This window comes from Panthera uncia, chromosome A2 (assembly GCF_023721935.1).
Source record: "Panthera uncia isolate 11264 chromosome A2, Puncia_PCG_1.0, whole genome shotgun sequence".
Taxonomy (NCBI): domain Eukaryota; kingdom Metazoa; phylum Chordata; class Mammalia; order Carnivora; family Felidae; genus Panthera; species Panthera uncia.
Genome location: NC_064816.1, coordinates 7,391,638 through 7,403,561, shown reverse-complemented (window position 1 = coordinate 7,403,561; position 11,924 = coordinate 7,391,638). Strand labels below are relative to the sequence as shown.

Sequence of the window (11,924 nt, the reverse complement as noted above, 5' to 3'; positions counted from 1 at the left end):
GTACTCGCCGAAGAGCGACACCTCGTGGTGGGACCCGGTAATGATCGTAGCTTCAGAGTTTCCGGCCTCTAGAGAAAACTACAAGTCCCAGAATGCATCTCGGCCCCGGGCTTGCAAACCAGCTACTCGCGCGGCGTTTCAATGCGTTTTGAAGAATCTGGCGTTAGTGGTTCCTAGAGAGAGGCGGTAGCGCTGTAGCGTTGGCTCCACTTTCATTCGTATAAAGTTCCACCTCCACGTTTTTGCAAATGCTGGGCCCTTTCCCGGGAATACCTTTCGCTCACGCCCCGGCTTGGTTTGGCTCATGCCTGCCTGCAACGTTGCCCCCCTGCCTTTCTGGCTAGAGCACATCGTGATCTTTTTATTTTTTTTTTTTTTCAACGTTTTTTATTTATTTTTGGGACAGAGAGAGACAGAGCATGAACGGGGGAGGGGCAGAGAGAGAGGGAGACACGGAATCGGAAACGGGCTCCAGGCTCCGAGCCGTCAGCCCAGAGCCCGACGCGGGGCTCGAACTCACGGACCGCGAGATCGTGACCTGGCTGAAGTCGGACGCTCAACCGACTGCGCCACCCAGGCGCCCCTCATCGTGATCTTTTTAAGTCCACAATGAAACCCAACAGATCCTCTCCCCATGAAATGATTATCTTCTAGTCAGTGTTGGAGGTTCTGTGAACTAGAAATCTTGTTCCTCGTGGGAAAAAAGCCGGGGATAGGTGGAAGGATCTTGTGAAAAGAAGTGATTTGATCCCCGGGGGCGGGCATAGATTGGCCAAAGCCCAAACAGGAGTCGGATGGAATGGAGGTAAGAAAGTGGGCTGATGAGGCAGTTACCAGGGGAATAAAGACACAGTGGGGAGGAGGCTGGCAAGGCAGCCAATGGTATCTGCCTGCTCCAAGACCCAAAAGCCCCGTCTCAGAGAGATGGGCAAAAAGTCAACCGACAAGGTTTTGGCATGGTAGCCTTGACCGCAGTGACAGAAACCTGGAAACATCCTACATACCCATTCACGGGAGCCGGTTAAATAAACACTGTGAGACAGCTGTAAAAAAAGACAGGAAGTCTTCATGTTCTGACGTGTAAACAATTTCAAATATACTAACAGGAAAAAAAAAAGGTACAGAACGGCAGGTAAAGGATGCCACATTCATGAAAAATATGTACACGTGGAAAATTTCTGGAAGAATACACAAACTAACCAAAGTAGTTGCACTTTTATGCTATTAGAATAGTGGATCCTATACAAGTCTTACTTTTCCAATTTAAAACCCCTTATCTTCTAAGAGTACCAGCTCTGTAATTGGCCATCTCTAGGTTAGATCATGGGCCTCTGTATTTGCCAGGTGATAATGGCCGAGTGACTTCATTCCTCTGAGCCTCAGTCTCATCTGTAAAATGGGGGATGCAGCTATACATGCATCACAAAGTTGCAAGAATCAAACACACACATGACAACCGTTCAGAACAGTCCCAGGCACAGTGTAAGCACCCTGCCATATCACACCTACTGTCTTCATCACTGTGTTTGCTGACGGCAAAATTAAGCCATGTTCAAGGCTAAAAGCATGAGCTCTGGAGCCAGCCTGCCACTTCGTCGGTGGTGACCTTGGGCAAGCTGCTTCCTCTCTAGGCCTGTTTCCTCACCTGTAATAAGTCGGGGAACAAGAGTGCCCACCCTCAGGGTGACTAGGGGGGCCAAAGCCACAGGAAAAAGGATGCAGCTCCCACACTGGGGCACATGCTATATGCTGGGCTGTGCCAGGTGGTTCCCAGGTATCAGCAGCTGCTATGATTACTTATTATTATCATCAACAGGAAGCGGGGCGGGGGGACATTGGCCACAATGACACTCAGAGGAGGAAGAGGTCCTAGACAGGTCACCTCCCCGAGAAGGCACAGATACACTCTAAATTAGAATAATAATTTTTAAAAATCCCTCAATACCTCCCATTCCCTCCCTCCCTCGCCGGAACCAGATCAACGCAGTGTGATTCCTACAGAGGCCAGGGCTTCGGTGGCCCAGGCAGGACAGAGGGTGGGGTCCCCATACATGGTGCCCATGAAGTCCTGCACGAAGTCAGGGAAGCGCTTCTCCACGATGCTGGCACGCACAGCGCTCATCAGCCGCAGCTGCAGGGGGTAGGTGCCAGCGTCAGCCCGGGAGGGGAGGGGGGGGGGGCGCCCAGAACCCTCCCACCACCACCCTGCGCCTGGCCCGCCCTGGTCACAGGCCCACCTGGTAGGCGATATTGTGGACGGTGAGGTGGTGCAGGGCAGCGGTGTTGTCGCTGTGGAGCAGTGCGTGCAGGAAGGCCCGGCTGTGCCTGCGGACAGGAGGTCGGGGCCGAGTGACGCAGGGTCCTGCACACCTCCGCACCCTCCCCCCGCCCCCGGGCCCCCCTCTTCCCCTACTTCTGGCAGGTGGGACAGGCACACTCGGGGTCTATGGGCCGGAAGTCTTTCTCATACTGTTTCTTCTTCAGCTGCAGGTTCCCGGTGGGCACCAAGGCAGAGCCAAAGCGCTGGGGGGGGTGGGGGGGGGTGGGGGAGGGGACAGGGAGTGGGTCAACCAGGTCTTCATCCTCACCGGCCCCACCCCCACCTTAACCCCCCCAGGTCCGCCCCCATCTGCCCCCTGCCCAGGGCCTCACCGCCGTCCGGGTGGGGAAGACGCAGTCGAACATGTCACATCCGAGAGCCACGCAGACCACCAGATCGGTGGCATAGCTGGGGGGAGGGCCACGGAGGAGGGAGCAGAGAACCTCACACCCTGGTCACACACCCAGCGCTCCCCCCGCACGTACACTCAGACTCCCCGGGGACAGGGCCACATTCCCTCTGAACCGCCCCCAGAGGAAAGCCAAGTCCCCACCCATGAGTCCCCCCAACAGGCAGGGCTGGGTCATTCCACCAATACCGGCCCAGGCAGGAACCCGCTCCCCACAGGTAGGGCTCGCTCCCCTCTCCTCCACATACCCGACCCCCATCAGGTATCGTGGCTTGTCCTTAGGCAGCCTTGAGGTGCTCAGAGCCACCATCCTCCAGAACTGGCCCTTGCTCTCGCCCCCACTCAGGCCCCCGATGGCGAAGCCCGGCACGTCCCTCTTGGTCATCTCTGGGGGTACAGGGCAAGGTGAGGGGCCACCAGGCAAAAGAAAATCTGCCTCCTCCTCTGCGACCCCAGGGCAGACCCTGCCCGGACCTCCACAATCTCTCAGGGATTGAGAGAGAGAGAGAGAGAGAGAGAGAGAGAGTCTGTCTGTCGGTCTGAGGGCTGCTGGTGACCTCAGCTACCACTTGTCGAGTCCCCGCGACCAGGGGAGGCCACGGCGTCGACGAAACGGACCCGGTCCGAGCGTCAGGTTTTAAAGCTGGAATGAACGGCAGAGTCCACTGGGGACGGGTTGTTCAAACGTGGCCTCCCGGGCCCCACCTCACCGCGGACTCTGACGCGGTCGTGGGGGACAAGCCGGGTGGTGCTGGTGCAGCTAAGCCTTGGAGCACAATGAGAAGCACCATCAGGGCGGTGCCCGGCGACCTGCAGGTGGCCAAGAAATGAACTTGACGGGGCAAGGCCAGAGTGGTAGGATTTTCTTGAATGAGAGAACACACAATACCAGAAAGTGTTTCACGCATTAGGGTAACGGTTCATGAAGCCTTGGTTTCTGCTTTCTTCTATGTCCACACATACTGAGCTGTGACATGAAACGTATCTCCGGGCCGCCTGGGTGGTTCAGTTGGTTAAGCGTCTGACTCTTCACATGGGCTCAGGTCGTGATCTCCCAGTCACGGGACGGATCCCCGCGTCGGGCTCCGAGCTCAGCATGGAGCCTGCTTGGGTGGGTGTCTCTCTCTCTCTCTCTCTCTCTCTCTCTCTCTCTGATCTTCCCCTGCTCGGCGCACTCATGCTCTCTTTCCCTCTTTCTCTCTCAAAATAAGCAAATTAGGGCGCCTGAGTGGCTCGGTCAGTTAAGCGTCTGCCTTCGGCTCAGGCCGGGCTCTCACGGTTCGTGGGTTCGAGCCCCACGTCCGGCTCTGTGCTGACAGCTCAGAGCCTGGAGCCCATTCGGATTCTGTGTCTTGTCTCCCCCTCTCTCTGCCCCTCCCCCCCTCGCTTGTGTGCTCTCTCTCCCTCTCTCTCAAAAATAAACATTAAAAAGAAATGTTTTAATAATACGCAAATAAACATTAAAAAAAAAAAAAAGAAAGAAATACAGAAATGTATCTCTGACCGGGGAGGGGGTCTCCGTTCAAAAGACTTACTAGACACAGAACTGGGCACAGTTTGAGGACGAAAGGGATGACGACAAAGACAGTCTTTACAACAAACATCCTGATGTCAGGCGCAGGCACAACGCTTTGAACACACTTTCCCATTTGACCTCACTTTGACCTCTTGACACTGGGAGGATGTGCCCATTTTACGGAGGCCGAGCCACTTGCCCGAGGGTGCACAGCCATGAGGCAGCAGATCAGAGGTGTGGATCCAGCCAGCTAAACGCCAGGACCCAGAGCCTTGCCCATGAAACTTTATTGCCTTTGAGTCCCCATCTCTGGCCCCCTTTTGTCTCCACGGCCACAGACCTCACATGGACCTTACTGGCACTCTTCCCTTGGGCAGATACTCCAACCTCCTCACGGGCCTTCTGCTTCCTGAATTTCTCCATGATGCCCCTTGCTTCCTGTCACACTCCCACTCAACGGCCCTCCATGGCTCCCCAGTACCCCCACTAACAGCAGAATGCCCTAGGCACCGCTCCTGACCCTGAGGAGGAAGCAGCACGGTGTCTCGGTTAATGTTGCAGGTTCCAGAGCCCAAGACCTAGGGCCAAATCCTACCTCTGCAACATCCAAGCCGGGTGGCTGGGGTAAGTGACTTAACAGCTCTGTGCTTCAGTTTCCTCTTTTGTAACCACGGGAACCTGGTAGTTCCCACCTTACAGGACGGTTACGAAAACCAAATGGGTCAGTCTGTGACCAGCACGTGGCATAGCGTCTGGTGAACAGTATGAAATTGCTAGCTTTTGAAATCACCATTATTCTGCAAACATTCTCCTGCCATGTCTGCCTCCGTGCCTTTGCTTCAGCTATCCCTTCCGCCCATTAACAACCCCCCGTCAGCGCCATCACGTGCCAGGCCCGGGGGTGGGGCCCTCGGTGATGGACAAGCCCTGGATCTACCGGCTACCGGCACGTGGCTCTACCTTCAAGGCAGGTGGCCCGGAGATCCTCGTCCAGCCCGCCCTGGATGATGGCAAAGAGGTTCTGCTTGTCTGGGCGCTGATGGGCTGCAATGCACCGGTCCAGCCAGCGGATTGACCTGGAAGAGGGACCCAGTCATGAGCCCTAGGGTAAAGAGACAAGGCTCCAGGGCTATGATCCCCTCCCGGTACATGCACATACGGACACACACACACACACACACACACACACACACACACACACACACCTGTACATGGCCTCCTCCACGCGTGGCCCTGTCACAGTGCTGCTGACCACATCATCCAGTTGCATGATAATGTCGGAGCCTGGGGGGTGAGAAAGAAACACCATCACTGGGGGACGTCTGGGTGGCTCAGCTGGTTAAGCATCAGACTCTTGGTTTCAGCTCAGGTCATGATCTCACAGTTCATGAGATCAAGCCCCACATTGGGCTCTGCAGTGGCAGTGAGGAACCTGCTTGGGATTCTCTCTTTCTCTCTCTCTCTGCCCCTCCCTTACTCTCTCTCTCTCAAAATAAATAAATAAACTTAAAAAAAAAAACTTGCTTAAAAAAAAGAAGCAGCAGCACATCACTGGGAAAGCCCTCACTTCCTACTGGGGACAAGCTGGACCCTAGATGTCCCTCCTTGGGTCTTGCTGACTCCCACATAGTCCCCCAGGCTGTTTATACAATGGCCAGAGGGAACTTTTTAAAATACACGTTTGGGGCGCCTGGGTGGCTCAGTCAGTTGGGCATCCAACTTTTGGCTCAGGTCATGATCTCATGGTTTATGGGTTCGAGCCCTGCATGGGGCTCTCTGCTGTCAGCATGGAGCCCGCTTTGGATCCTCTGTCCCACTCTCTCTCTGCTCCTCCCGGTATACACGCACACACACTCTGTCTCTCTCTCCCTCTCTCAAAAACATATAAGCATTTAAAATAAATAAACAAGGGGCGCCTGGGTGGCTCGATGGGTTAAGTGTCCGACTTCGGCTCAGGTCATGATCTCCCAGTTTGTGAGTTCGAGCCCCGCGTCGGGCTCTGTGCTGACAGCTCAGAGTCCGGAGCCTGCTTCGGATTCTGTGTCTCCCTCTTTCTCTCTGCCCCTCCCCCGCTTATCATGTTCCCACTCATGCTCTCTCTCTCTCTCTCTCAAAACTAAGTAAACATTAACAGAAATTTTAAAAATAAAAATTAAATTAAATAAATAAATAAAATGCACATTTGATCCTGCCTCACCCTGGGCAGCTAAAATCCTGCCCAGGCACATAGAATAAATCCCACTTCTGCAAATTTACCCTTCAAGAGCAAAATGTTGGGTACACATAGTGATTCGCCAGGGTGTGGCAGGCAATAGCACCATGCGAGCCCCAGTGACCACCAACAGAGGTCTGGCTAAAAAAATCATGGTCTAACCCTTCACAGAAAGTTCCTTTCCCACAATTCCAAAATCTAGAAACTTCTCAAAACCAAAGGTTTTTTTCTTACGCTTATGGCATACCTACTTGGAAGCAAAACGAAGACAATTATAATCTTTTACGAAAATCCAATTTAGGGAGTGCCTTATTCAGTCTTAAAAAGGAAGGAAATCCCGGCATATACTACAACCTTGTGGACATTATGCTCAGTGAAATAAGCCAGACACAAAAAGGATCAATAAGGCTCGATCCAGCTGCAATAGAGTGAGACACATCAACGACATTTAAACCCATGATTTCATGGTGATCCTAAAAAAACTAAAGATTAGTTCATTACTGCTGGAGGATGTTAAGTAATCAATTCATGAAAACCGGAAAAGAAGGAAAAGGAGGAATCCCACTTTCCCTGTATGAATTGAACTACTTGGTCTCTCAGGAGTAGGTGAGGCACCTTTCCCTTTACAGAAATAATCTAGCTGATAAATGAAGAAAAGAACATTACCATTTTGGAACTCCTAATAGCATGATACTCCCAGGCAAAGAGCCTGATGGTTCACTGGGAGAGACCGGCAGACATTACCAGCTCCCGGATGGAAATATACACCCTATGAAGCCCTCTTGCCAAAGGACACAAGAACTAGAATCTGGCTCAAACCTCTAGATCTAACTACCACCTACAGTAAATCTAGAAGGCAGAAGAAAACTGTCACACAGCACCATGGGGATGTGATCCGCAAAATTCAGACCATGTGAAACACTACAGGGGAAAAGAACCCATTTCTTCAAGAAGCAAATTGCGAGGGGGGGGGGGAAGGGGGGAGGGAAGGAGTTACAGTGAGAAACTATATGATGTATAATATATATATGTTACACTTGACTTTAGCCAAAAGCGATTACATATAATACATATTGAAAGAGAAATGTTCATTGTCCTTATCAAGGAGTGAGGGATATTGATGGAGATGGGAGGAACTTAAAGATTCCTCACTCTCCCCTTGTTGCCCCCCTTATTTCAACATATCTTTGCCCGACTAATTTGCCATTTAAGAGAAATAACAGCAATAAAAATAATAAAAGCTGCTACATGCCAGGCACTGGCTTAAGAGATTTACAAACATTACGTCATTATTCCCGGGCGCTATCCTCATTTGAGTTGGCTCTTCCAAAGCTTAGACAGCGGGAGTGACTTACCCACAGCCAAGCAGCACGTAAGCAAAGGGCCCGCCTCACCTCCAACCCCTAGAAGCAGGGGAAGAGGAGGCGGCTCGAGACTCGCTCACCTAAGGCGTTCTGGATCTCCACGGACTTCTCGGGGCTCAGAAGGGACTCGTCGCCGTCGTAAGGGGAGCGGAAGCGAACGCCCTCCTCCGTCACCTCGGACAGGGACACCAGAGACACCATCTGGAAGCCGCCGCTGTCCTGGGGGAAATCCCACCGCAGGGCCGTCAGGGGGGTGGAGATGGAGAATCTCCACCTCTGAGAAGTGCCCTGGGATCCCAGCCCCGACTCCACCTCACCGTCAGCAGATTGTGGGGCCAGTTCATGAAGCCGTGGAGACCGTGCGCTTTCTGGATCAGCTCGGGGCCCTGGGTTAGGGGAAGAAAGGATCAGGTTAGAGGCGAGGGCTACCCTGACGGCTCGGGTTGGAGGACAGGGCTGGCCAGCTTCGGGCCCCGCCGCTCTCTCACGCCCAGCACAAGGCCTGGGCCACCGGGGGCGTCAATAAGCCTTTGTCGATTGACTTAGAGGCGTGCCCGTGCCTCGGAGGTGTCCGTGCTCCCCACTCTCTGCCGCCGCCCCACCAAGGCAGAACCCACCCACCGGCCTCAGGCCCAGATGGTAGGTGTTGCCCAGGCAGATGCGGCAACCCAGCGCGTCCAGCTGCTCGGCCGTGATGCCCTTCATAGTGGCCTGCGTGCCCACTGGCATGAACACGGGAGTGGCTACCGGCCCGTGCGGCAGCCGCAGCTCCCCTGCTCGGGCTCTAGATCGGCTGCACTCGGCCACCAGCTTCATTATCCGGGGGGCCGACTCCACGGACGTCGGGCTAACAGCTGCCGCCATCTTAGCTAACGGAACCACGTGGACACTGCAACACCCTGGGCGGCGCCATGTTGACCAAAGTCACGTGACGCGCGGCGCGGGCTGTCCTTTTGGAAGGGAGTCCGGGAACCATGGCAACAGACGCCGGCGCGCTCGTCCCGCGGAGTGCTCAGTTCGCTTCTGGGGCGGGGGCGTGTTACAGAGAAACAACTATGGTTATGGGTTCGAATCCCAACCCGGCCACTTACTTGCTCTACAGTCAAAGCCTCTCTAAGCGATAATCTCCCCTATAAAATGCAGCGAATAACACTGCTTCAGCATTAAAAACGTTGTAAAAGGGGCGCCTGGTTGGCTAACCAAGTAGAGCATGCAATTCTTGATCTCTAGCTTTTTTTTTTTTTTTTTTTTTTTTTTTTTTTTTTTTAACTTTTATTTTGGGGCCCCACGTTGGGTGTAGAGATTACTTAAAAATAAAAACTTTCAAAAAATAAATTAAAAATAAAACACTGTAAAGATTGAAAGAAGCATGCATATATAGAGATCTTAAGTTGCCTAGCATAGGCTTTTGTCTATGTTGTCCACGGATTTATCCCAAGAGCTTAGAACAACACCTAGTATATATTAGTCTATACAATAAAAGAAGGAATCTTAGATTTAGAGGAGACTGAGGCCCAGAACCTAGCCACATTTTTCTTTCATTAATTCAGTGTAGACCTACTTATATTCACACCTCCTAGTGCCACCTTTCATGACCCACAGGAATGAGAGAGTCATAGATTTATTGACCACTAGCCTTGTTCCATTAACAATAATAAAATATGGGGTGCCTGGGTGGCTCAGTCAGTTAAGTGTCGGACTTCTGCTCCCGTCATGGTTTCACTGGTCATGGTTTGGGAGTCCCTGGGTTTGAGCCCCACGGCGGGCTCTGTGCTGACAGCTCAGAGCCTGGAGCCTGTTTCAGATTCTGTGTCTCCATCTCTCTCTGCCTCTCTCCCTCTCACATTCTGTCTCTCTCTCTCTCTCTCAAAAATAAACATTAAAAATAAATAGATAAATAACAAATATTATATAATATATAATAACTTACTGTTGAAAATGGAGCTGATTATCTGTATCTGTTATGGGCAGCAGAGGGCGCCATTGCCCCAGAATCCTGCCTCTCAGTGGCCCACTGGCCTCAATTGTGCTGATGTACGCAAGACTGACCTAGGAGCCTTGGGCTTTTCAGGGTGGAGAATCTTCACTGAGGCCATATCTGAAAAATGCCCACCCTTGAGACCCACCTCAGGGCCTTTGCACTTGCCATTGCCTTTGTCTGCAATACTCTCCCTTTCTGGTATCCCTATGGCTGGCTCATATTTTATCAACTGCTCCTGACTCCCCCAATCTTAATGATGCTACCCCCCCCCATCATTCTGTATCATGTCACCTGTAACTCATATTGTGCTTTTAAAACATCTGTGCAATGACAGTGCCCAAGTTTTTATTCTCGGTGTAGTTCTGTCTCGTTGAACTCCTCTCTCGTCTTCCCAGATGCCTCCTACATATCTCCACTGGGTGTCTGTAGGCACGCAAACTTCAGATGTCTAAAGCAGAGCTCCCGATTGTCCCCCCAACCATGCCTACCTCCTTCCATCTTCCTCTTCTCAGTAATAGCAGCTCAGTCCTTCCAGGAACTCAGACCAGAAATTTAGGAGTGGTCCTTGACCTCTCACTGTCTTACTCGCTACATCTGATTTGTCAGCCAATTCTGGCTGCTCTGCTTTCAAAATCTGTACAGGATCAACTGGTTTACACCCCCTCCATAGCTCTCACTCTGGCCCAGCCACTAGCATCACTTGCTTTGAATATTGCAGTAGACATCTTGCGCTGGTCTTACGGCTTTTGTTCTTTACTCCCCACACAAAAACCTGAAGATGTTTTAAAGAAAATGCTTTCAACATTTCACCCTTATGTATGATGTCTACAGTAAGTTTTTGGAAGATGCACCATACCAAGTAAAGAAATGTCCTTTCAGGAACACCTGGGTGGCTCAGTCGGTTAAGCATCCAGCTTCGGCTCAGGTCACGATCTCATGGTTTGCGAGTTCGAGCCCCACGCCAAGCTCTGTGCTGACAGTTCAGGGCCTGGAGCCTGCTTGGGATTCTGTCTCCCTCTCTCTTTCTCTACCCCTCCCCCATTCATGCTGTGTGTGTCTCTCTCTCTCAAAAATAAACACTTTAAAAATGGAAAAAAAAAAAAAGGTCTTTTCAATTCTTGGCTCACTAACAGATTTTTATCATAAATAAATGTTCATTGTATGCTTTTTCAGTATCTGAAATGACCATATTATTCGTCTCATTTAAAGTGCCCAGTGATGTAAATTTATTTTTTTATTTACTACTAAATTTAGTTCTATTCCTGAGATAAGCCCACTTTGGTCATGGTATCTTTTTTACATGTTATGGCATTTTACATTAATTTTAATGAGTATTTTATTTAAAATTCCTGCATCATAGCTCTGTTATAAAATATATTGGTTTAGAGTTTTCCTTTCTTGTACTGTATCTGTCTGAATTCGGTGTTCAAATATCTATGTGCTGGACGAAGTTGTGCAAGATTGGTATTATCTGTTTCTGGGATATTTTATTGACCTCACTTGTAACCCCATCTGGCTATGCTGTTTTCTGTGAAGAAATATTTGTAGCTACTGATTTAAAGGTTTGGGTTGTTTTTTTTTTTTTTTTTAATATTTAAAGTAAACTCTGTGGGGCGCCTGGGTGGCTCAGTCGCTTAAGCAGCTGACTCTTGGCTTCAGCGCAGGTCATGATCTCACGATTGTGGGTATAAGCCCGGCGTTGCGCTCTGCGCTGACGGTGCGGAGCCCGCTTGAAATTCTCTCTTGCCTCTCCCCACCCCCACACAGACACTCTCTCTTTCTCTCTCCAAATGAATAAATGGGCTTAAAAAAAATAACCTCTATGCCCAACAGGGGGCTCCAACTCAGGACCCTGAGATCAAGAGTTGTAAGCTCTAATGACTGAGCCAGCCAAGCGCCCTGCCCAGGTTCTTGGAAGATAGTCTCACTGGGTATATAATTATAGGTTGACAATTATTTTCTCTTAGCCCGCTGAACATGCTCGGCTTGTAGCTTCCATTCTCACTGTTAAGAAGTCGGATCTTGGGCGGAGGCGGTAGCCGGAGTTCGGGAGCTCAGGGACACAGAGGCACAGGGAGCTGGACCAGCCAGGCCACCATGCCCTGTACTTCTGCGTGAGTGT

The 11,924-nt window shown here is 51.2% G+C and overlaps 1 protein-coding gene across 1 annotated transcript; it reads right to left on the bottom strand.

The window, feature by feature from the left end:
• Positions 1-1,046: 1,046 nt before the first annotated feature.
• Positions 1,047-8,719, bottom strand: QTRT1 (queuine tRNA-ribosyltransferase catalytic subunit 1). The gene is made up of 10 exons (XM_049642432.1): positions 8,443-8,719; positions 8,139-8,207; positions 7,902-8,040; positions 5,451-5,529; positions 5,206-5,321; positions 2,978-3,116; positions 2,653-2,728; positions 2,414-2,523; positions 2,238-2,325; positions 1,047-2,131 (listed from the first exon to the last, which is right to left on the bottom strand). Exons 1-10 carry the CDS (start codon positions 8,683-8,685, stop codon positions 1,979-1,981), a joined length of 1,212 nt encoding a protein of 403 aa, XP_049498389.1. The 5' UTR covers positions 8,686-8,719; the 3' UTR covers positions 1,047-1,978.
• Between the last annotated feature and the right edge of the window lie 3,205 nt (positions 8,720-11,924).

What these genes read in the sequence shown, in the direction of transcription:
- QTRT1 (XM_049642432.1), bottom strand. Translation starts at nt 8,685, where the DNA reads ATGGCGGCAGCTGTTAGCCCGACGTCCGTGGAGTCGGCCCCCCGGATA. An exon ending in CCGGGCCACCTGCCTTGAAG is followed by an intron (nt 3,117 to 5,205) that starts GTAGAGCCACGT and finishes CTGTACCCCCAG; the next exon opens with AGATGACCAAGAGGGACGTG. An exon ending in TCCACAATATCGCCTACCAG is followed by an intron (nt 2,132 to 2,237) that starts GTGGGCCTGTGA and finishes TACCCCCTGCAG; the next exon opens with CTGCGGCTGATGAGCGCTGT.